This window comes from Drosophila mojavensis, unplaced genomic scaffold (assembly GCF_018153725.1).
Source record: "Drosophila mojavensis isolate 15081-1352.22 unplaced genomic scaffold, ASM1815372v1 contig_136, whole genome shotgun sequence".
NCBI classification, from domain to species: domain Eukaryota; kingdom Metazoa; phylum Arthropoda; class Insecta; order Diptera; family Drosophilidae; genus Drosophila; species Drosophila mojavensis.
The window spans coordinates 5,218,976-5,241,222 of record NW_025318667.1 but is presented as its reverse complement, the minus strand read 5'-3'; the positions used below and the strand labels follow the sequence as shown (position 1 = coordinate 5,241,222).

At 39.7% G+C, this 22,247-nt stretch overlaps 4 protein-coding genes across 6 annotated transcripts; 2 read left to right on the top strand and 2 right to left on the bottom strand.

Moving 5' to 3' along the window:
- The first annotated feature begins 1,987 nt into the window (after positions 1-1,987).
- Positions 1,988-3,884, top strand: LOC6585971 (sin3 histone deacetylase corepressor complex component SDS3). The gene is made up of 4 exons (XM_032733121.2): positions 1,988-2,195; positions 2,297-2,495; positions 2,681-3,410; positions 3,663-3,884. The coding sequence occupies exons 1-4, from the start codon at positions 2,120-2,122 to the stop codon at positions 3,747-3,749; spliced, it is 1,092 nt and encodes a 363-aa protein (XP_032589012.1). The 5' UTR covers positions 1,988-2,119; the 3' UTR covers positions 3,750-3,884.
- Positions 3,885-5,376: 1,492 nt separating this feature from the next.
- Positions 5,377-6,381, bottom strand: LOC6585970 (40S ribosomal protein S10b). Its single transcript, XM_002011558.4, has 2 exons — positions 6,273-6,381; positions 5,377-6,032 (listed from the first exon to the last, which is right to left on the bottom strand). Exon 2 carries the CDS (start codon positions 6,029-6,031, stop codon positions 5,549-5,551), a length of 483 nt encoding a protein of 160 aa, XP_002011594.1. The 5' UTR covers position 6,032; positions 6,273-6,381; the 3' UTR covers positions 5,377-5,548.
- Positions 6,382-8,422: 2,041 nt separating this feature from the next.
- LOC6585969 (nose resistant to fluoxetine protein 6) lies at positions 8,423-12,798 on the top strand. Its single transcript, XM_002011557.4, has 9 exons — positions 8,423-8,728; positions 8,796-9,153; positions 9,221-9,294; positions 9,356-9,558; positions 10,430-10,542; positions 10,894-11,104; positions 11,167-11,339; positions 11,941-12,403; positions 12,467-12,798. The coding sequence occupies exons 1-9, from the start codon at positions 8,455-8,457 to the stop codon at positions 12,695-12,697; spliced, it is 2,100 nt and encodes a 699-aa protein (XP_002011593.1). The 5' UTR covers positions 8,423-8,454; the 3' UTR covers positions 12,698-12,798.
- A 1,065-nt stretch (positions 12,799-13,863) lies between these two features.
- Positions 13,864-21,146, bottom strand: LOC6585968 (nose resistant to fluoxetine protein 6). Of its 3 annotated transcripts, none has more exons than XM_032733158.2 (9): positions 16,263-16,578; positions 15,848-16,202; positions 15,712-15,785; positions 15,457-15,659; positions 15,247-15,359; positions 14,975-15,188; positions 14,733-14,914; positions 14,202-14,664; positions 13,864-14,132 (listed from the first exon to the last, which is right to left on the bottom strand). In XM_032733158.2, the coding sequence occupies exons 1-9, from the start codon at positions 16,558-16,560 to the stop codon at positions 13,944-13,946; spliced, it is 2,091 nt and encodes a 696-aa protein (XP_032589049.2). In that variant the 5' UTR covers positions 16,561-16,578; the 3' UTR covers positions 13,864-13,943. The 3 variants fall into 3 exon arrangements, with proteins under 3 accessions (XP_032589049.2, XP_043867396.1, XP_043867395.1); XM_044011461.1 differs by lacking the exons at positions 14,202-14,664; positions 14,733-14,914; positions 14,975-15,188; ... (3 more) ...; positions 15,848-16,202; positions 16,263-16,578 and adding exons at positions 18,695-19,157; positions 19,322-19,503; positions 19,564-19,777; ... (3 more) ...; positions 20,407-20,761; positions 20,826-21,146 and having other exon boundaries at positions 13,877-14,132; XM_044011460.1 differs by lacking the exons at positions 13,864-14,132; positions 14,202-14,664; positions 14,733-14,914; ... (4 more) ...; positions 15,848-16,202; positions 16,263-16,578 and adding exons at positions 18,272-18,631; positions 18,695-19,157; positions 19,322-19,503; ... (4 more) ...; positions 20,407-20,761; positions 20,826-21,144.
- Positions 21,147-22,247: the final 1,101 nt, after the last annotated feature.

The following is a 22,247-nucleotide window of genomic DNA, read 5'->3' as shown; positions in this document are numbered from 1 at the left end:
AAATATTTATTTGGTATAAAATAAGTATTAAAGTTAATTAAAAATTGTTTATTTTATAATTTTTGCTTATGTTAAATATTTAATATTTATCGTAATTATCTATTTGAATGTAAATATGCATTCCAAAATAAATATACTATAAAGAACAGCACATCAAATTACTGCACGGCGCTAAAAATAGACAATAACACAGTTATGAGGCTGCAGTCGCTGATTGGTTAGTTTGTTTTCCCATTTTGCACATTGATCACAAGTATATTGTGGGGGTGGTGGAAGTGTAACCGGTAACGGCAATGCTAACTGGTTTAAAGCTTAATGGACGCTTTGTCCGTTTTAGGGCAGAGAACGGCACATTTTCAAGCCACTTTGTAACTATAGCAAAGTGTTCTAGAACCATTTGAGTGTGTGCGTGCGAATTTATGTGAGCACGTGGGCGGCAACGTTGGCGACATTAATTTCGATTTGTTTGTAAACAAATGGGAAGCGCGATGAGTAATCGATGTTATTGAAGCGGCGGCTGCATCAGCAGCAGCAGCAGCATTACGACCGATATCCTTTTACGGTCTGGCAACGCTATACAGCAGTCATCGGCCCTAGCAATTTAAATGTGAATATTAATTAAAAAACGTATTTCAGCAGTTGTCACGACATAAAAATACGCAAAATATATATACGTAGATAATAAAATAAATTAAATCATGAATTACAAAAATAAAATAACAATCATCTTGGTAGCGCCCACATGGACGTTAATACCTCTGTCCAAACAATAAACTCATATTCATCGAAATTTTCGACCTTGAAGTCGACAAAGATCTCGATCCCAAAATCAGCTAAGATTATATATACATATATGTATGTATATATACGCATATATTGTCTGTGCATTTGCAATATGCGACTAAACGTTGAAATTAAGAAAAACACAAAAAATTTTCCCATTCGCATACGTCGAGAATGTTCATCATTGGCCTTAGCTATATGTACATTTTTGCTTCTATAGATCTATGAAGATGCTTATGTACGGTGACTACTCTCTTAGACGAACATTCATGAAAGAAAATACCACTAATTTTTGTATTGCTGCATGAATTCCTAATAATTGTGTGATAAAATATTTTTAAATTTTTGTGATGAATTTAATATTCGAATTTTTACTGTAGCTGCCATATTTTGTATATGTATATAAACATACATATATACACATTTGTGTATATAAGTGTTGCATATATCATGGAAATCAATCAAAATTCGCCAGCGATGATTTAGCATGGAATATTTAGCTGATGTATAATACGCCAATTACTCAACTCAGGCAAATATGTAGATCGCTGTGCGTGGGCGTGAACGCTTGACGACAGCGCTCGAAATGCCGAAACTAAAAGTGTCTCGAGACTAATAATATATATGTATTTTTAAGTATATATATATATATATATATATATATGCTTGCATATATATATGTTGGTTGTTGTTGTTGGCATATTTGTGCGTTGTCATAAACTTCGAAACATTCTTTGAAAACTTTTTTGATATAGTAGAAACATAAAACTATATATGCATAAAATTGTGGGCGCTTTATAAAACGTGGGTAGTATAGCCTACATCAAACCACTATGATAATACATAGTATATCCATTCATAATAATATAGATACAACTATGAATCATACAATTTAATATATTAGGCAGAATGTTCTTGAAAATACATTTTTGTTTACATTTTTATGAGCGAACGTATCTCAATTGGCTTGAAATTCTTCATTTTTATTTAATTTCATTCCTTTTTTTTTCTATTTTTGTATATTTTATTCAATTTATTTTTTAGGTTATCGTAAGCAAATTTCAAATTTACCCGCCAAGGCTTAGAAGCACACGGCATCACGAGAGTCAAAGTATTAGTGCTGCAAAGCATGCAAGTATCGATTAAGGCATAATAGAGTTGCCAATGCAGCAAAACTCGTGAATTATACAGCACTCGTAGTTTGCCAACGTCCGTGTGTGTATGTGTCTGCAAGTTAAAAGCGAGACGAAATATAAACAATTGTAGTAAATTGAATAAAACTATTAAGCAAATAAAAGCATCTAATTAGCTATTGGCTAAGGTAACGTTTTTCACAATGAATGCCTACTATACGCTATACTCGGGCGACAATTACGACGACGAGTCGATAGGCGATGAACGCAGCGAAGAAGGTAAGCAAAACTAATAGTGGCGACAAAATGCATAAAAAACGTAAAGCAAATGCAAAACGAACGCAGTTGACAGTTAATCATGAAACGCTTCACAATTCCAGATACGGACGATGCAAGCGAAACAGAATTTCGCAGTCCTCATCGCTATGGCGGGACCAATGGCAATTCGTCCTCCAACAACAACAACAACAGTAACAATGGCAGCAGCAGCAACAACAACAACAGCAGCAACAACAACAACAATAACTTCATGAACAGCAACAACAACAGCATTGGCAGCAATAGCGAGCTAAAGGAACAGTACGTGAATTATACTTATATATAAATCAGATGATTTTTAGTAGATGAAGATTTTAATTATATGTCATTTAATTGCATATATAGTTTATTTGTGTATGCAGCAGTCAGTGATGTTTGCAAGATTCTAGATTGTACTGTCTAAGCTTGCGCCTTGAAATCCTGATTAACGTCTCCTTCTTTTACAGGATGTATCAACATAAGCTGATCAATCTGCACAAGCAACTGGACGACCTAAATCAACATATACATCCCGAGTATTTAAAGCGTTTGCGTAAGCTGGATAATCAGTTAAAGGAACGCCGACGTCTCAATGAGATCTACAAGGAGTACATGCGTGAGTGCGTTGATAATGACTATATAAGAGAAAAGAATGCAGCGCTGAAGGAATACAATGATAAAATGACGGATCTCAAGGATAATCTAATAGCTGACTTTGAGGATCGCAAGCGCCAGATTGAGAATGAGAGATATAGCTTGGAGCTAACCAATGATTCGATGGAAATTAAGACAACAGTCACACGCAAGCTGCGACGGCGGCCCAATGAACCGCTGCCGGTGATTGAGAAGCGTCGTAAACCGGCGACGGGTCAACTGTTGGTCTATCAACTGGACGATAAGGAAATTGAGTCTGATTTGAAGATGATACAGCGTGGCAAACCGATGCCGCTGCAGCAGAACGGCACCCAGCAGCAGCAGCAACAACAGCAACAACATCAACAGCAGCAGCAGCACCAACAGCAGCAGCAATCGTCGCACGGCCTGCTTTCGGATGCGAACAGCTATGTGGAGACGCGCATCGAGGACAACAAGTTGCTCTACGAACGTCGCTGGTTCTGTCGCGGCCAACAGATCTATGTAGAGGGCAAGGATACGAACAAGTTTGCAGCCACCATCACGGCCATTAGCAATGAAGTGGTGCGTACAACAAAATTGATGATCTGCTATCATATAGACTCTATGAATCTATGAATACCTATTAACCAAAGCTAATTCTAATCCCTTGGCACATATGCTGTATACATTTGTATATAAAGCTTCTATGTTTTTATATATAAGTTCATATATATAGTCAAAGCCCAGCTTCGTATAGAACATCTTATAGCTCAAATTCGTACATCCTTCACATATCCATATGCTAATCTCTCCTTCTCTTTCTCTTCCTTTTAGATCTGGGTGAAGCGATCGAATGAGAGCAAATTCAAGATCAACATGTCGCATCTGGCCAAAGGGAAAATCGTCATAAAGCGTCGATAGCGCAAGAAGAGAAAACCCAATTAAATAATAATACAATTTTAAGTGTACATTTAACAACAAACATGAAAAAAACAAACGATTGAAAACATTTTGTATATAAATGAAATATATATAATTAGTTTTTATTGTAAATTACGAAATATGTTTGAATATGTATTTGGTTTTTGTGGCAAATGAAGTAGTCTTTGGATGAGTTGTCCAACGTTGTATTGCTCATAGTGAGAGGTCTTACATGCGTTGCCTCTATCAGCCATAATAATCTCTAATGCAAACTGTAAAATGCATTTAGATAATTCCTATAGCGAATTCCATTTTAAATTCTTATGTGGATGAACCAGCTCATCGGCTCATCCTACAAATATTCAGGTAGGTTTTCGAGCTCCGTTCCATTGACCATTGAGTAAGTGGCTGTCAGTAGGCATCAAGACGTTCCTCTTTTTCTCATTCAAAGCTGAAATGAAAGCTAAGGCATATAGAAAAGAAATGCAACTAAATCGGAGATGCGAAAATAAAGTGTAGATAGTCTTCCCTGTTATGGAATGCAGTTCAAAGAAAGCTTATTTTATAGATGAATTCAAAAATTCCAGCCAAATAAACCAAGAATTGTTATTCTTTTTCTCTATACCAAAGATAGTTTGATTGACTTTTGGCAAAGTTTACTTGTTCTTTAGATTTATAGTTACTATATAGTGAATTCATATGGGTATGTTTTAAAGGTTGTTAACATACGTATTTCCCGTAGCATAGATCTTTTTCTAATGGTATTAGAAATAAATAATGACTAATGAAAGGCTGATGACAAATGATAACTCCCACGATAACTGTATGGTTCCGGCATTCATTTAAGCATCTTTGATGTTATCATATTTGCTTTAAGCAACTAATACTAGGATTTTGTTACTCCTTCATATTTCTTACACTTGCTTGCTTTCAGATCTCTATCTTCTCGACTATGTCAGCTCAAGTTAGGCTTTACTGCATGCTTTAACCATTCATTTAAGTCATATTTGCTGTAAGCAACTAGTCCTAAGTACTCTTGCCTATTTCATATTTCTTTCGTAGTTGGTAAGCTGATACTTTAGTGAGCTCTAACTGTGCCTTCCATAAAGCCCCGATTTAGTAAACGCTGCTTCTACACGGACACATTTCCATTAACTGTAACTAACTATGTATTGGTGACTATTGCTTTCTCTGATGCTAGGCCCAGTAAAAAGTCATAGTCTCGGACTTGTGGACAATACCTCGAAAAGCTTGTCTTTTAATTTACATAACTATAGATTTCATATTATCTTCGAATATATCATCACAAATATATATTTCAAGGTATAGTCCATAATCTAGCTCTTTTCCATATATGGATATACATATACATATGTACGCATATATATTTTCCGCCAACTGGTCTTTGCTCTGCAAACGCACATGGATATAATGAATACAGCTGTATATGCACATATAGCATAATAGCTCTTGGTAACAGAATATATAGTAATGCGCTGTTCAAGCCAACAGTTCAACAGCCTGGGGCAACGCCTTTAGCGAGCGACCACTGTAGTAGGAACCGATTCGCAGCTCAAAAGCGCGCGTAAACGGCACAATAAAAAAAAAAAAAGACGAGGTAGACAGATTTCTAGTTTCACTTTGCGTTTGCTTTATAATTATTTATGTCATTCTGCATTGCTGCAATTTGTTTCTGCCTCATAATACAAAACATACACACAATATATATTGTTTTCCATTTCTTGATGTTATTGGAATTCACTTTAAACTTATTTCAATAGAAAAAAAAAGTGACCGTCTTAGTTGCGCGAGCCACGTCCGAAGCCGCCGCGGAACTCAACCTCACCGGCGCCGGGTCCGACGTCTCCCTTCTTGTCGACGCCGCTGCCACCAGGGGCGCGTCTGTAGGCGGAACGATCCTCGCCTGTTTTGGAGGCGTCGGCTGGGCCGCGTGGTCCGCCGGCAGCGGGACGAGGACGCAACGGCTCGGAGCGTGTAGGCCTCTTCAGTGTGGAGGGCACAATTTCGGGTGGCAAGTGCAGATAGGTGCGCAGCTCCTCAATGCCTTCATTGGTCAGATACCAATAGTAATGCCTCCAGGCGAACTGTTCCTTGACCAATCCACGAGAATGCAGTGATTGCAAAGCCTTAATCACATGCAAGTTGGGAATTGATTCGAGTTCAGGATGCTTCTGTGCATGGAAATCCTTTTTGGCCACAATGACGCCCTCCTTGAAGAGGTACTCATAAATGGCGACACGATGAGCCTTTGGCATGAACATGCTGAACACAACGAAAACAAAAAGATAAAAAAAATATAAACATATTAGAATTTCTGTTATTATTGTTGTTGTTTATGCTATTCTTGTTGTCAAATAATTGGCAATCTGCAATAGTTATGCACACAACACGTATATTGGCGGCCGTTGCGTTTAACATCGCTTTCAATTCATTTTCATTTAATTAAACACTTTTGCGGATTCGCAATTATTTGGCAGATTTCGTTTTATAAATTTCACGTACTTTGCGTCTTCTATGGAGCAGAGACCGGAAAGAAAGGAAAAGCGAGTTGACAGCTGTCAGCTCTCATATTCTTCTTCATAGTCGCATAAATACAGAGATGCATGGTGCTCGAACATGTGAATGGCAAACCAGTCAGGGCTGCATCGCAAGTAATTTGTGTAAATCTATTAAAATGTTCATCAAAGCAAGTAATTGAGGAGCAAACAATTTTTTTTATTAGCTTATTAAATATTAAGAAATGATCTTGTTGAACATTTTGCAGATTGTGGGCAAACAAAATTGCCTTTCTGCGATGACGTCACAAGTGACCAATATTATTATTGCACTTGTTGACTGTAAAAACAACCTAAAATGTTTTATTATACATTTTTCTGACATTTTAGTTTTTGCCTTTTGAATAACTTATTTTCTTTGTTAATCTACATTTTTAGCGTGTTCTACGAAATAACAAATATTAATAATAATTGGCGCGCATTGCAAATTGTTGAACTAGCACAGTTTTATTATAGTGCAGATTTATACATGTTATCGCTTTATCGATTATTCACATTAATCGCTATAAAATTTGGCGCCATAATTTAAGAAGCGTTTCTTTAAAATTTATACAAAACAAATGCCTTGCATCCAGGTAATAAAATAACATGACTATCGCTACGAAAAGTACACGATGGTGTACTTAAAAGTCTAAAGGTTATAGCCTCTGTTCAATAATTCATGTAATCTTATTAAAATTTTTTTTATTATGGCTATTTAATAATTTAGATATGTGCTTTATATTATTCTCAAAAACCAATCAGACGTTTACTTGTTGGCTTCGTTGAAACTGATATAAAGGAAAGAAAGAGAGAGAGAGAGAGAGAGAGAGAGAGAGAGAGAGAGAGAGAGAGAGAGAGAGAGAGAGAGAGAGAGAGAGAGAGAGAGAGAGAGAGAGAGAGAGAGAGATAGAGAGAGAGAGAGAGCGAGAGAGAGATAAAGAGAGAGATGTATATATATGATAAGATTGTATAACCACTGATCGGTAGATGTTATATTTTATGAATACATATGTATCTCAAAGACATACAACAACATGTGACTCACCATCCAATAGTAATATATTATTTACGGATTAGTTGGAAATACTGCTATTCTTTTACAGTTTCAGCTTTCATTGGAACTAATAAATTTGTTGTTCGATTTGATTAACTAATTTTGAACTAACTCATACTTAATTTGTTAATAAAAAGCAGACTCATTTTAGTTAGATTAGGTCATATTTTTATTGTTTTTATTTCACGAGACATGTTCTGATCAACAATTTATATACTTTTGTTCACATCCAGAACGTTTTTCGAGCATTGGATTAGATAAGAGCTAGACGTGACTTTATCATCAAGATCTTAATCGACCGAACGTGAACGAATGGACTTCAGCCCCAAAACTTATCCCATTTGAATGTAAATAGTCATGAACTCTGTAGTTTCGTTAACTTGGAATATAAATTGATCATCAATGAATCACCATTTTATTAATTTGATAATCAATCCGGCATTCTGTAAAATAGTCAATCATTTAGACGGCTAAATGGGCAATCAAACAGTTAATCCTTTGAGCAGTTAGTCAGTTGATTTGTCAATAGCGAAAATCAACTAATTGAAGCTGTTAAACTCCTTTAGATAAAAGCAAAGCTAATATACATGCATATAGAATTATCAGATCAGCTTGCCTACTGAATATATAGAGCTATATGGAGGTTTATTGCAGTATGAATGGCAATCCCCTTTCCAATTAGTAACTGAGTTTATATCATAAAGATATTGTTTTATCGGGCTTTTAAGAATTACTAGGACATACTTTATATCTGCAATATAATGAGTATTGCATGAAATATATGTATATAAAGTAGGGTAAGCCCATGGAAAACTTAACTGCCACTGTTCTGACTAAGACAGCACCTGTAACTCGGGCTGAACACACGCTCGTTATCAGAGTGAGTTGACGAAAAACTGGGTAGTCGGTCCGAAGGCGAGCAAACGATTCGTGATCCACCGCGGTGTCTGTCGCTGTGGTCTAATCAATGGCCAATTATTGATTAAGTTCAGACGAATAATTTAGAGCAGATCGCCAGTGGCTATCAGCTTGGTATAAAAGGGAGTCCAGCGGCTAGCCATGCGATTAAAGACGCCAGCCGTGGCCAACGAGAATGTTCCGTATTCAGTTTTATTTTCTTGTGCTGTGCGGCGCGGTCATTGCCTTGGGCCAGGCGAACGGCGAGTCGTTGGGTATTGTAGGCCATCAGCGATTGCGGCAGCTGCGCCACCTGGCGGTTGAGTTCATTGACTACTATGGCAACATAACGATCAGAGATGTGCAATCGCCAGCCGCAGAGTTGCCCAATCAGCAGGATTTGCAGTGCATGGCGGAAATCGCTATGCTCAGCCAGGGCTTAAAGGATGGCAGACTTTGGGCGCTGCAAAGTAAGTGAGGTTAAATTGAAGCAAAAGCAGCTCGAACTGTAACTCTCTCGTCTCGCTTGCTCTTCAGTGATTGACTCTTGGGGTCGTCTGCCAGCCGGCATACTTCATGGCAATTTGAAGGATCTGGGCAACTATGATGAGTGCCTTCGCGTGAACCAACCCATGGCAAATACGGGTCAAAGTGTGCGCGGCAAATACTGTTTGGCAAAGATAGCAGGGAGCGGTATGGACGGCATTATGGGCACGTTGGGCATTAAGACAGCTATTTGCTTGCCCGCCTCCTGCACGGTGGATCACATAGATCTGCTGCTGCGCCAGCTCCTCCAGCAGCTGCTCAATCAGAACATGGAACCGCAGTTGATCACGGCTGGCGAGTGCGATACTGCAGAGCAGGAGCCGCTCGATGGCCTGGCCATATTTACCATGTAAGTGCCGAAACTCTGCTGCAGTACGTTCGATTGTTGCTCATCCACAAGTGTCTTCGCTTTTCAGCGTGCTCTTTGGCGTCTTCGTAGTGGCCATGCTCTTGGCCACCTGCTGGGATTACTTTCTGTGCAAGGATCAGAGTAAGTAGCTGCAGTACAATTCCCATGGAAACTATTTCACGTCCCTCTTCCACTCCTCCAGAGCACTTACCCACCATGGTCAAGATATTTTCGGCACGAGCAAATTCACGTTCACTGTTCCGTACCGTGGATAGCAAATCAAATCCAAATGTCATCGATTGTCTGCATGGCATACGCTGCTTATCTCTCATTTGGGTTGTTTACGGCCATGATAATGTGATTCAGCTTTTGGCGCCCAATATCAATCTGGTCGATTTCATTCCGGTAGGTTGCACTGAAAATTATACATATACATATATATGTATATATGAATTTTTATACCCTGAACCCATTGAAAATGGGAAATCAGGGTATAATGGTTTTGTGAAAAGTATGTAACAGGCAGAAGGAATCATCGCAGACCCCATAAAGTATATATATTCTTGATCAGCACGACGAGCTGAGTCGATATAGCCCTGTCCGTCTGTCCGTCCGTCCGTCCGTCCGTATGAGCAAAAGAATCTCAGAAGATATAAGAGCTAGAGAGCTGAAATTTGGCATGCATACTCGTGTATACCATAGGCAGTACAAGTTTGCTTTATTTTTTCGATAGCTCGTCCGATAACTTTTTTATCGAGAATAATCGAAAAATCGACTTGGTTTTTTCAGCATAATTCTAACACTTTTAGACCTGGAGACTTCAAATTTGGGTTGTATATAAAGTTAATGGATACAAAGATTTTGTAATTTACAGATTTTGGATACCACGCCCCCTTCTCCCCCAATTTGTAAAAAACGCATTTTAAGTACTAGAGACTTGTGCTTTGGAATGTACACATATTTTAACCATATGATTACGCTCTAAAAGTTTCATTAAGATCGTATGTCTACAAAAGAAATTATTCAACAAATAAATTCTCATAATATTGCCCACATTGCAGCGCAGCCCAAACGCAGTCGCTGCTAACTGCGCAGTCAGCAGAGCACGTGCTTATAAGTGCATGTGTATGTATGTGTGCATAAAAGAAGTCCAGACTGATTAGAATATCAGCTTGGAGGGTTCAGGGTATCTCCTAGTCGAGCAGTCTCGACTGGAGCCTTCTTACTTGTTTAATCTATCTATACTACAATGCGCTTGCTTTATCAATTTCTGCAGTGGTATAAATCGGCATACAGCGTGTTCATCGTGCATGGCTTGTTCTCTGTGGATACCTTCTTCTTTCTGAGCGGGATGCTGGTGGTTATGGTTGCGTTGCGCGCCATGGAAAGGTAATTCACTTATGAGATGTCAATCTCACTTAATCTTAACATTCCGAAACTTAAGGCTACTCTAATTAGCTCTCCTAACCTGATTTTTTTTTTTTTTTTAATTATTCAACTAACTAACCAAATTCAACTATTTGATCAGAAACCTAACTTCAACCTCTATTAGGTTCAATTTATCTACATTGCACCTAACCTCAATTTACTTACGCTAATCTCATTAACGCTGGGCTAGATCTACTCTTAATACATTCTCAACTCATTTAATCTATTCCTATCTATTTCGCCTTATCTAAATTTAACTTTCCCTAACTCACTTGATAACTTTCAACCTAACCTCAACTTTCAATTTCACAGATCGAAGGGCAAGCTGAACGTCCCATTGATGTATCTGCATCGCTATCTACGTCTTACGCCCGTCTTAGCCGTGGCCATAATTTTCTATATGAAAATTCTACCCATCTTGGGCAATGGTCCAATCCACAAAAACTTCGTATCGTTCAAAAACTGCGAGGACAATTGGTTCCTGACTCTGCTCTACGTTCAAAACTATGCCACTGATAATATGGTAACTGATCAAGATTTCAATATTATCTATAGAAGACTAACATTCAGTTGTGCATTTCGCAGTGCTTGGTACACACCTGGTATCTGAGCGTTGACATGCAGCTGTACATCATTGCGCCAATCATGCTGTTTGGGCTCTACAAGTGGGGCAGGAAGGCGGTAGCTGCAATTGTTGTCTTCATGCTGCTGATGGTCGCTTGTCTCTTTAGCATGATGGTTATCAAAGAATATAGTATGTAAGTATCTCACTTAACAGACAGTTTAGCTCTTAGCTGCTTGACGCTCATGTCAAATATTTAACAGAATGTCAGATAGGGTATTGCCACCTGAACTTTCTGTCCTTCTGTGGTATAAATTCATGTTGTATATTGCTTATTTGAATGCTTCCATATTGAGCATGACTAGTGTAGCTACCTGGGCTTGCTAACTTTTTCTAGTGGTACTTGAGCAGGTCTAGGGGGTATATAAACATATACAGATATATACAGACAATATACAGATTGTGTTGATCCAGGAGCTTTATATATGTATATATCATATCTCGCATTAATATTTACCGCATAGTAAACAGGCAGAGTTGCCACCTAATCAAGTTTTTGCCCTCAGTACTGCGAGGTTATTGAACTGTACAGCCTTCAATTTTAGAGCTTTCATCTATAGAGCTTTCATCTGTAGTATTTTTACCTATCAATGTGTATGCTAAGCACTTGACTGGCTGTTAGCTGAAAAAGTTGCTCATCCAGGAGCTGTCAACAGATCATGCTGTCACTTTGCTAGGGCGTTGCCAGCTCTCCCAAATTTTGACTACATATGTGATATGATTTGCTATCTTTACAGATCTAGCATGAATGTTGGACTAAAAAAGATATATTTCACCACCCACACGCGCACCTCGCCCTGGCTAATTGGCCTGCTCTTCGGCTACTATCTGCATGTGAATCGCACCAAGACATTTAAGCTGAGTCGCCTAGCTGTTTGGCTGGGTTGGCTAATCTGCTTGGCGCTCATATTCACCTGCATGTTCGCCCTCTATCCCTACCAGGCGAATATCTCTCATGTGCCCATTGTGAGTGAAGCGTTCTATGTGACGCTGACGCGCGTCGCCTGGCCCCTGGCCCTGGTCTGGCTGGTATTTGCCTGCAAATATGGCTACGGCGGCTTGGCCAACAGTTTCCTCTCCTCCCCGCTGTGGCAGCCCCTGTCGAAGCTCTCCTACTCCGCCTACATCTGGCATATATTCATTGAGGTACACAATCTGGCCATCACACGTACCAGCAACTACTTCAGCAACTATCAAATGGTACGTATACATATATATTAGCCGATTATTACATTATATATTCATATCTCGATATCTACCTAGATGCTGCGCTTCTGGCATGACTTTGGCTTTACGATTCTGATGTCCTATTTTATGTACATTCTGTTCGAGGCGCCGTTTGCTGGCCTGGAGATGTTGCTGCTGCCCAATCGTCGTCCCAATCCGAAGCCAGCAGCCACTTCGGTGGATCCAAAGATTGCGAATATACAAGTGGAGCCTGCGATCATGGAGAGTGCTCCAGTAATCGAGCAGAAAACAGTTCCGATTAGTTAGACCTTTACTTCTTATATATAAAAGTAGTTAAGCTTGAATACTTGTATATTATTTATTTAAGATATTAATACATGTGATATTTAAGTATTTACAATTTTTTTTTTTTTTTTTTCCTAAATGTGTATTATATTTGAACTAGTTTGCTGTTCTGAAAAAATGAGAAAAATTAGGTATAAAATAACAATAAAATAACAAACAATAACGTATATGAACAAATCAAATAATAAAATAAATAATTTATATAAATAAATAAGTATCAGTAATCTTTTAAATCTTTCTAAATCTCTACTCTGCTGTCAGGAATAGGAATACCCCTGATCTACATATACTTCCGATAACGCTTAGTCAGTCGTTCGTTATCAAATCAATTTGTTTTTAAACCATATATAGAATTTATTTATATTCAATTAGAAAATCATTCTATATCAAAAGCGTGCGTGGTTTATTTTTGTCAACATGTTTCCGTACTTTAGGTTTAGGAGTGTTGATACGGTAAAACAGTCTTTTGTGTGTTTCATAGGTTGAATACTCTGAAAAATAGGTATTTGTGTAAAGTATAGGACATAGATGAGATATTTCTATTGAATTAAAAGAGGTATACTTTTAGAAATTACTCGTTTCTCTCGCGATCTGTGGAATCATGCTTGAGTACCCGGATTCAACTCATAGAAAAAGTAGTTCAAAAAACTCCAAGCTAGTTAGGACTTGATTTACACCATATACTAAATAACATTATAATCAAAAAGTCCTTAGTCCCTTGGATATAGAATAGATCAGCAAACAGTTTAGGATTTGCAAACCTATGCAGGATCAGGTTATTTAACTGATTATGTTATGTCTTTACAGAGTCGTCGTATACCCTAGGAGGAAGCTAAGGTCAGCTGTTACTTTTGGTGATAAGCATGACGGTTAGTTTTTGGTTCTGCGTAGATAACCCCATAAAAAAAATGGAATACTCAGACTTCGTGTGAAATCGACGCCTTATTGTAGTAGCCACGCGCCTTATCAAATGAGCCATTGAGTATCTAATAATCGATTAATAGCAACTGATTCATGGTTATTTGACATCGAGGGCCTTAGAAATGACTTTGAAGGCCTGCTACAAGGCCTTTGTAGATCCACTTCAGAGTGGGCTCTTCGATTAACAAGTTCATTGAAATTACCAAGAAGACATTCATTTATTTACGCCTATATAAGTAAAAAATAATAAATACAAAAAAAAAAAGATAATCTATATAACGAAGTGTTATGTTTTCGCAGCCGGAGCATTGGAGGGGGCATCTGGAGCTGATTCGACATCGTTGTGGGACTTGGGACTAGGTCTACGACTGGGTAGTAGCAGGCCCTCCAGGCCGCCCAGCGGTGCCTCGATGGTGATGTACGTCAGGTAGGATATGAGCATAGTAAAGCCAAAGTCCTCCCAGAATTTGAGCATCTACCAAGAGAAAAGAAGGGAAAGCTTTCTTAAATAGCTGAAATTTGAAGAGAAGCTGAAGTTAGCTACCATTTCGTAGTTGGAGAAATACGTATTTGACTGATATCGTCTGGCATTGAGCTCTTCGATGAACATGTGCCATACGTAGGCCGAGTAGGAGAGCTTCGACATAGGCTGCCAAAGCGGGGAGGAGAGGAAGCTGTTGGCCATTCCGCCGTAGCCCTGCATGCAGGCAAATATCACCCAGCAGAGAGCGATGGGCCAGCCAACGCGCGTCAGGGAGTAGTAGAGCGAATCGGATAATGTCGACAGATCTCGGCCGATCCACTTAACGTACGGCAACAGTGAAAATTCGCAGGCAAAGAAGATGGCCAGCGCTATCAGCCAGCAAGGCCAGACCTTTGATTGGTTCAACTTATAGACTTTGCCACGATTCGCATGCAGAAAATAGCCAAAGACGGCACCAATAAGCCAAGGAGCCGCATGCGTATGGGTATAAAAATATAGCAGACGATGCGAACCATCCTGATTTCTATAGAAAAAGTGAGGTTAGATGCAATTAAAGTGGGAAAGTGAGGTACATTTTCAAAGGACACGTACTTAAAGAACACGGAATGTTTGCTTATCATCATGATAGTAAAGAGATATACAGTTAACAGCACGGTAAGAATCACTGCGCCGATGGCTGCCTTCTTGCCCCACTTGTAGAGCGCAAAGAGCAATAGGGGCGAGAGTATGTACATCTGCATATCCACGCTCAGGTACCAGCTGTGAGCCAAGCACTAAGGAAGAAAGAAAAGAATGTGAATTTGACATGCATGTTAAGCCTAACAGGGACTTGCAATTTCCTCGGTGGCATAGTTTTGCACATAGAGCAGCGTCCAGAACCAAGTGCGCCTACATTTGACGGCGTCATCAAAGCCGTCATTGGCCAGAGGACCATCTACCATGAGAGGCAACAGTTTCATATAGACCAATATGGCCATAGCTAGCAGAGGAGTGAGACGCAGATAGCGATGCAGATACATCAGTGGGACATTTAGTTTGCCCTTCGATCTGAAATCAATCCCTTTTTGTAGAAAATAAGTGTGGGATTAAGTGAGAACGGACTCACCTCTCCATAGCACGCAGTGCAACCATAACCACGAGCATGCCACTCAAGAAGAAGAAAGAGTCCACTGCGAATTCGGCATGCACTATGATCTGAGAAAAGGGTCTTTGAGCCCACTAGAAAATCAGACAATATAAATTTAGTTAAGTTCCAGTGGAGAGCTGAAAGATGGAGATGATAGGTGGAAAGTGGAAGATCCCTGAGCTGACTTACATAGATAAATCCTAGTCCATTCACATTCGGACCCATCGCATTAAGCATATATTCATGTCCAAGGATCACCCAGATGAGGGACAAACAGCGCATGCCATGCAGACACTCGATTACATTCGGATTCGACTTCGGCGGGGTAATGCGGAAGAGTGAGCGGGATGTCGCACGTATAGAGAATATTTTGATCAAAGCGGGAAATTTCGCTGCAAGTGGAATTTGAAGAATCTGACTGGAAGATCTTAAAGAGCTACTCACCTTGATCCGACACTAGGAAATAATCATATAAGGTGGCCAGCAGAGCCAAGGCAGCAAATATGGATAGGAGAACACTGTGAAGTGCCAGGGAATTAGTGATGTGGGGGATTACTCAAGGCATAGTTCCTCCACTTACATAGTCAATATTGCAATGCCATCCAATGGTTCCCGTTCATTGATGCGACACTTTTGTTCCTTAACCAAGCTCGTTATACTAGTCGACCCAATCACTTGTTGAATGACCTTACTAAGAAATAAGTCCATGTGGGCCGCCGAACAGCTGGACGGAAAGCAAATGCCAATCTTTAGGTTCCTGTTGACAGGGACTCCAAGCATCTTTAGAATGGGTATCTCGGTAAGGCAATATTTGCCCTTGATCGAATGACCACTGCTCACTTGCTTGTTGATCTTGATGCATTCACCATAGTTGCCCATGTCCAGAAGATTCAAATAGAGTATGCCCGATGGTAAAGAGCCCCAGGAATCGATCACTATCGCATAAGAGGGAAAGATCATTTATTTTAAATTCAATGCAATAATTTGTTACATACTTTTCATGGACCAAAGGCGGCCCGACTTGAGGTCGTTCATCCATCGGCCCATGTCGGCAATGCACTGCAGATCGTCCCTGTTGGGCAGCCGTGTGCTGAAGATATCCAAGTCCTTCAGTGTTCTATTTTGGAAATATTCTGTGAACTTGAGGTTCAGCGATTGCAGCTTTCTAATCTGTGGATAGTCCATGGGCTCCATCTGAAAATGTTGTTGCTGTTCCACATTCATGCCCACGGCATTGATGGGGGGGATCAGTCCACAGAGGAGGCACAACAAGACTAAGCTGGCTTTGATCATGTTTGATTTGTGTCTAATTGTGTCTAATACTACCTAGTCTTTATATACGCAGTTTACTTGGTCGCTCCAAGTCTGGAGATAAAGCCTTTATCAGGAGCTCATTCTTCAGTGATTCCCGCTGTTAATCTATCTATTAGTGCTTAAGGGTTTTCGGGAATTGCAGTATTCTCTTTCTGTAAACCTATAAACAAAGGCTATAAATAACTCAAATTTCAACAGAAACCCTTTTTTATGCCACTTGTAATGCATATAGAATATAAATTCACGGAAGCGGAAAGTCATCGAATCATATTCGATTAGATATAGTGATTGATACTTAGGCAAAGCAGAACTCGCCATTTGGTAGCCACTAAAATCAACACTTGAGCTATCATCGAATTGGTTGCCATCCACTTGAAATAGGCATTTGCGTGCTATTCAGAAATAAATAGTTTTGCTCAGCCAATTATAGGCTCAATCTGACAGATTTTTTACAATTTTAAGTGAAAGATTAGCAAATCCTTTCTCTCTATTATGGCTTTCTTTTAGTGACCCCATTTAATTGAACTCAAATTTGATAAACAACGAACAATGTTTGAAATACTTGGGACTATCTGGAATTTATAGATCAATAAAAGTGTGACCTTAGCATAAAGCGCCCCAGCGACCGTGACTCTTTATCTATCTAATTAAATACTTGGCTAGCTTATTGCCAACCGGCAATATACTACGAGCTACTACAGCTGATAAGGCTAGCAGGCGAACCACTAGTGGGCCATGAACTGATTCATGGTAAGATTGTATATCGGTAGATAAGTATATAGAATGCATATATGAATTATGTGCGGGCTACCGTTTTATCTGTGCGTATACGTTATATATGCCATATACCGAAATATCGAATCATTCGTATACCCAATATGATGTTTAAGTAAAATATATGTAATGCGAGGGCTGTTCAATAAGTCGATTTGATTTTATTTCCGATGGCTTGGAATATTTTTATACCCTGAACCCATTTTCAATGGGAAATCAGGGTATAATGGTTTTGTTAAATGTATGTAACAGGCAGAAGGGGGCGTGGCAGACTCCACAAAGTATATATATTCTTGATCAGGGCGACGAGCTGAGTCGATTTGGCCCTGTCCATCTGTCTGTCTGTCCGTATATTTGAACGCGTCGATTTCAGAAGATATAAGTGCTAGAGACTTGATTTTTTTTTTTCAAATGTCCGTATATATAGCGCGGATATAGAATTTTTCTCCAAAAATCGATATCTGTTCCCGTTATTTTCTTATCGATTAAAAACATGATCGAAAATAAGCTATTTAATTATATCGCCAATATCTGTAAAGCTATAGTTGCCAAATTTTATGTTTAAATTCAAATGTATTTTATAGAATTTCGATTTTTATTATAATTTACCCCCCACCCCGATATCCTTCCTCTCACCCACAGCTTTGTAAAAGGCGCATTTCAAATAATAGAGACTTGCGCTTTGGCATATACACGAACTTTATTGTTATAATCACGATCTGAAAGTTTCATGGAGAAAGTACATACACAAGAAATGTTATCAAACAATTAAGTTCCCATTGTAAGCCGAAACTCTATCTATCTACATTTATACTCGTATATGCAAGACGAGCTGTTCGTTGTTTTCCGATAGCTCATCCTTATTATAGAATTTGTTAGAATCGACAATAAGAAATTTCTCTCTTTCGTTTCACATACAAATACATTTATTTACTACATAAAAAAAATCACTTAACATAGTTAATAAATAATAAAAAAAAATTAATTTTATAGAGAAAAATCATGTGTTCACAGCTGGAGCACTAGAGGGTACAGCCTGAGCTGCTTCCACATCATTCGCCAGTTGCGGCAGATTCGCTTTATCGCTGAACTGATTGTTCCTAACTAGTTCAGGGTCCTTCTTTAGCTGGGACTGTGTTTCGTTCGCTGGCTTGGGACTGGGTCTACGGTTGGGTAGTAGCAGGCCCTCCAAGCCGCCCAGCGGTGCCTCAATGATGATGTACATCAGGTAGGCAGTAAGTAGAGTAAAGCCAAAGTCCGCCCAGAATTTGAGCATCTATCAAAATAAGAAGAAGAAGAAAGTTTAGCTAAGGTCTCACATTAAGCAGATGTTAAATACCATTTCGTAATTGGAGAAGAAGGTGTTGGTCTGATAGCGTCTGCTATTGATTTCCTGGATGAATATGTGCCACACGTAGGCGGAATAGGAGAGCCTCGACAGCGGCTGCCACAGCGGGGAGGAGAGGAAACTGTTAGCCATTCCGCCATAGCCCTGCATGCAGGCAAACGTCACCCAGCAGAGAGCGATGGGCCAGCCAACGCGCGTCAGGGAGTAGTAGAGCGAATCGGATAGTGTCGACAGATCCGGGCCGGTCCACTTAATGTACGGCAACAGTGAAAATTCACAGGTACAGATTATGGCTAGCGCTATCAGCCAGCCGGACCAGACTGCTAAGCGATTCAGCTTGAAGCACTTGCCACGATTCGCATGCAGGAAGTAGCCAAAGACGGCGCCAACAAGCCAAGGAGTGGCGTGCGTATGGGTGTAGAAATAAAGCAAACGCTGCGATCCATCATTGTTCCTATGCAAGAGGAGAAATTAGTTGGGGCTGGGTTAGCGTTCTAGAGAGATGCGGTAGAGTCAATTCGAAATCAAGTAAAGCTAATGTGAAATGATTCGTTTCATTTCAGTGAACATTTGGTAGGACCAATTGAAATTGCTAAAACTCTCTCATTGAACACTTACTTTATAAATACGGAATGCTTGTTGACCATCATGGTAGTAAAGAGATATACAGTTAACAGCACGATGACAACAACTGCGCCGATGGCTGCCTTCTTGCCCCACTTGTAGAGCGCAAAGAGCAATAGGGGCGAGAGTATGTACATCTGCATATCCACGCTCAGATACCAGCTGTGAGGCAAGCACTAGAGATTGAAGAAAAGAAAGTGAATTTGACATGCATGTTAAGCCTAACAGCCACTTACAATTTCGTCAGTGGCATAGTTTTGCACGTAGAGCAGCGTCCAGAACCAGGTTCTTTCACATCGCTTATAGTCATCGAAGCCTGCAGTGGCCACGGGCCCATCCACTAAGAGAGGGATCAATTTCATGTAGGCTAATATGGCAATAGCTAGCACTGGAGTGAGACGCAGATAGCGATGCAGATACATCAGGGGGACATTCAGCTTGCCCTTGGATCTGAAGTTAATCCGATTGTTTAGAAGATGAGTGGGTGAGTAGCTGAGAAGGGACTCACCTCTCCATAGCACGCAGTGCAACCATAACCACGAGCATGCCACTTAAGAAGAAGAAGGTGTCCACGGAGAAGACCGCATGAATTATGGTCTGAGCGAAGGGACTTTCAGACCACTAGAAGATACAGTATACATTTAGTCTAGCTCCAGTGGTATGTGTAAAGATCTTTTAAGTCGACTTACATGAAGGAAGCTAATCCTATTGATGTTCGGATTAGCCAGACCGAACATATACTCATGTCCAAAGACCACCCAGATGAGGGACAAACAGCGCATGCCATGCAGACACTCGATTACATTCGGATTCGACTTCGGCGGGGTAATGCGGAAGAGTGAGCGGGATGTCGCACGTATAGAGAATATTTTGATCAAAGCGGGAAATTTCGCTGCAAGTGGAATTTGAAGAATCTGACTGGAAGATCTTAAAGAGCTACTCACCTTGATCCGACACTAGGAAATAATCATATAAGGTGGCCAGCAGAGCCAAGGCAGCAAATATGGATAGGAGAACACTGTGAAGGCCAGGGAATTAGTGATGTGGGGGATTACTCAAGGCATAGTTCCTCCACTTACATAGTCAAGATAGCAATGCCATCCAATGGTTCCCGTTCATTGGTGCGACAACTTTTTTCGTTCACCAAGCTCATTGAGCTAGTCAATCCAATCACTTGCTGAATGACCTTACCGAGAAATACGCCCATCTGCGCCGCCGAACAGCTGGACGGAAAGCAAATGCCAATCTTTAGGTTCCTGTTGACAGGGATTCCAAGCATCTTTAGAATGGGTATCTCGGCAAAGCAATATTTGCCCTTGATCGAAGGACCACTGCTCACTTGCTTGTTGATCTTGATGCATTCACCATAGTTGCCCATGTCCAGAAAATTGAAATAGAGTATGCCCGAAGGTAAAGAGCCCCAGGAATCGATCACTATCGCATAAGAGGGAAATATAGTTATGTTCAATGTATTTCGATGTAATAATTTGTTACATACTTTTCATGGACCAAAGGCGGCCCGACTTGAGGTCGTTCATCCATTGGCCCATGTCGGCAATGCACTGCAGATCGTCCCTGTTGGGCAGCCGTGTGCTGAACATATCCAAGTCCTTCACTGTTATATTTTGGAAATATTCTGTGAACTTGAGGTTCAGCGATTGCAGCTTTCTGATCTGTTGATAGTCCATGGGCTCCATCTGAAAATGTTGTTGCTGTTCCACATTTATGCCCGAGGCATTGATCGTGGTGACCAGCCCACAGAGCAGGCATAATAAGGTTGCGACTGCTTTGACCATTTTGTTGATTTGTGTTTAATGGTGCTACCCATGGTCTTTATATACTCTGCCCACATCTAACCAATGTCTGAAGATAAGCGTTTCTTTTATCTGGTGCGTTCCGTTAAGTGGTTTCCGCCTGTAATCTGTGTATTAGTGCTCTAACGGTTTCTGGAATTACAGTAGTCTGCCAGAGATATCAAGATTTTTATTTAAAGTGGCTCGAAATATATAAACAAACTTATTGATTGCCAATTGGCCAATAATATAAGTGGCCAATAATATAATATTATAAATATAAGATAGGAAGATTTTTCGGTTAAATGCCAGCACTATCATAGACGGCTATGGTAATGTATTGAACAGACTTTATCAATATTTTGGTGAGGATGGTTTAAATTGAAATAGGTTTCAATTCCGTTTTCAACATCTCTATACTTATATTGTACTTATTGTTATATGTCTTAATATCTTCAGCTATTATCAAATATGTTAAGAGCCACTTGAAGTCGCTTTTCGCGAGTGATTCATAAATAAATATTTTCGTTCGGCCAATTATAGACTTAGTCACGATTTGGTATTGCCTATATTATTATTCTAAATAAACGATAAGACAATCCTCTTCTGGAATAAGGTGTCTATGAATTATGATTCATGCCTTAAAAAAGTAAAAAAATGCCTGAAAGTCTTCCTAACGTTTGTGAACCTACCTTAACATGTGGAATGAAAGTGTTTATCTAGAGCTTGTAGGTCTATAAAATCGTAGCCTTAGCCTAATGCACTGCAGCAGCCATGGCTTTTTATCGGTCCAATCAACTACTTGGGTAGCTAATTGCCTTACCACACGAACTACTACAGCCGATAAGGCTGGCAACCGATCCACTTGGGCCATAAACTGATCCATTCACTGATATTATTTGTGGCATAGTACTATGCATACATATATATTGAGAGCATGACTAAAAAAAAAAGTTATAAAAATCATATGTATATAATAGAATTCTTTATATGCATTCAAAATATGTGAGTAGATTGGAAGTTTTCATCAGTTGTGGAATTCAAGCTACCCGATAAAGATAAATTAAATTCAATTATAACAACAATATAATAATAAACACAAACAAGTAAGAACGTTGCAGTCGGGC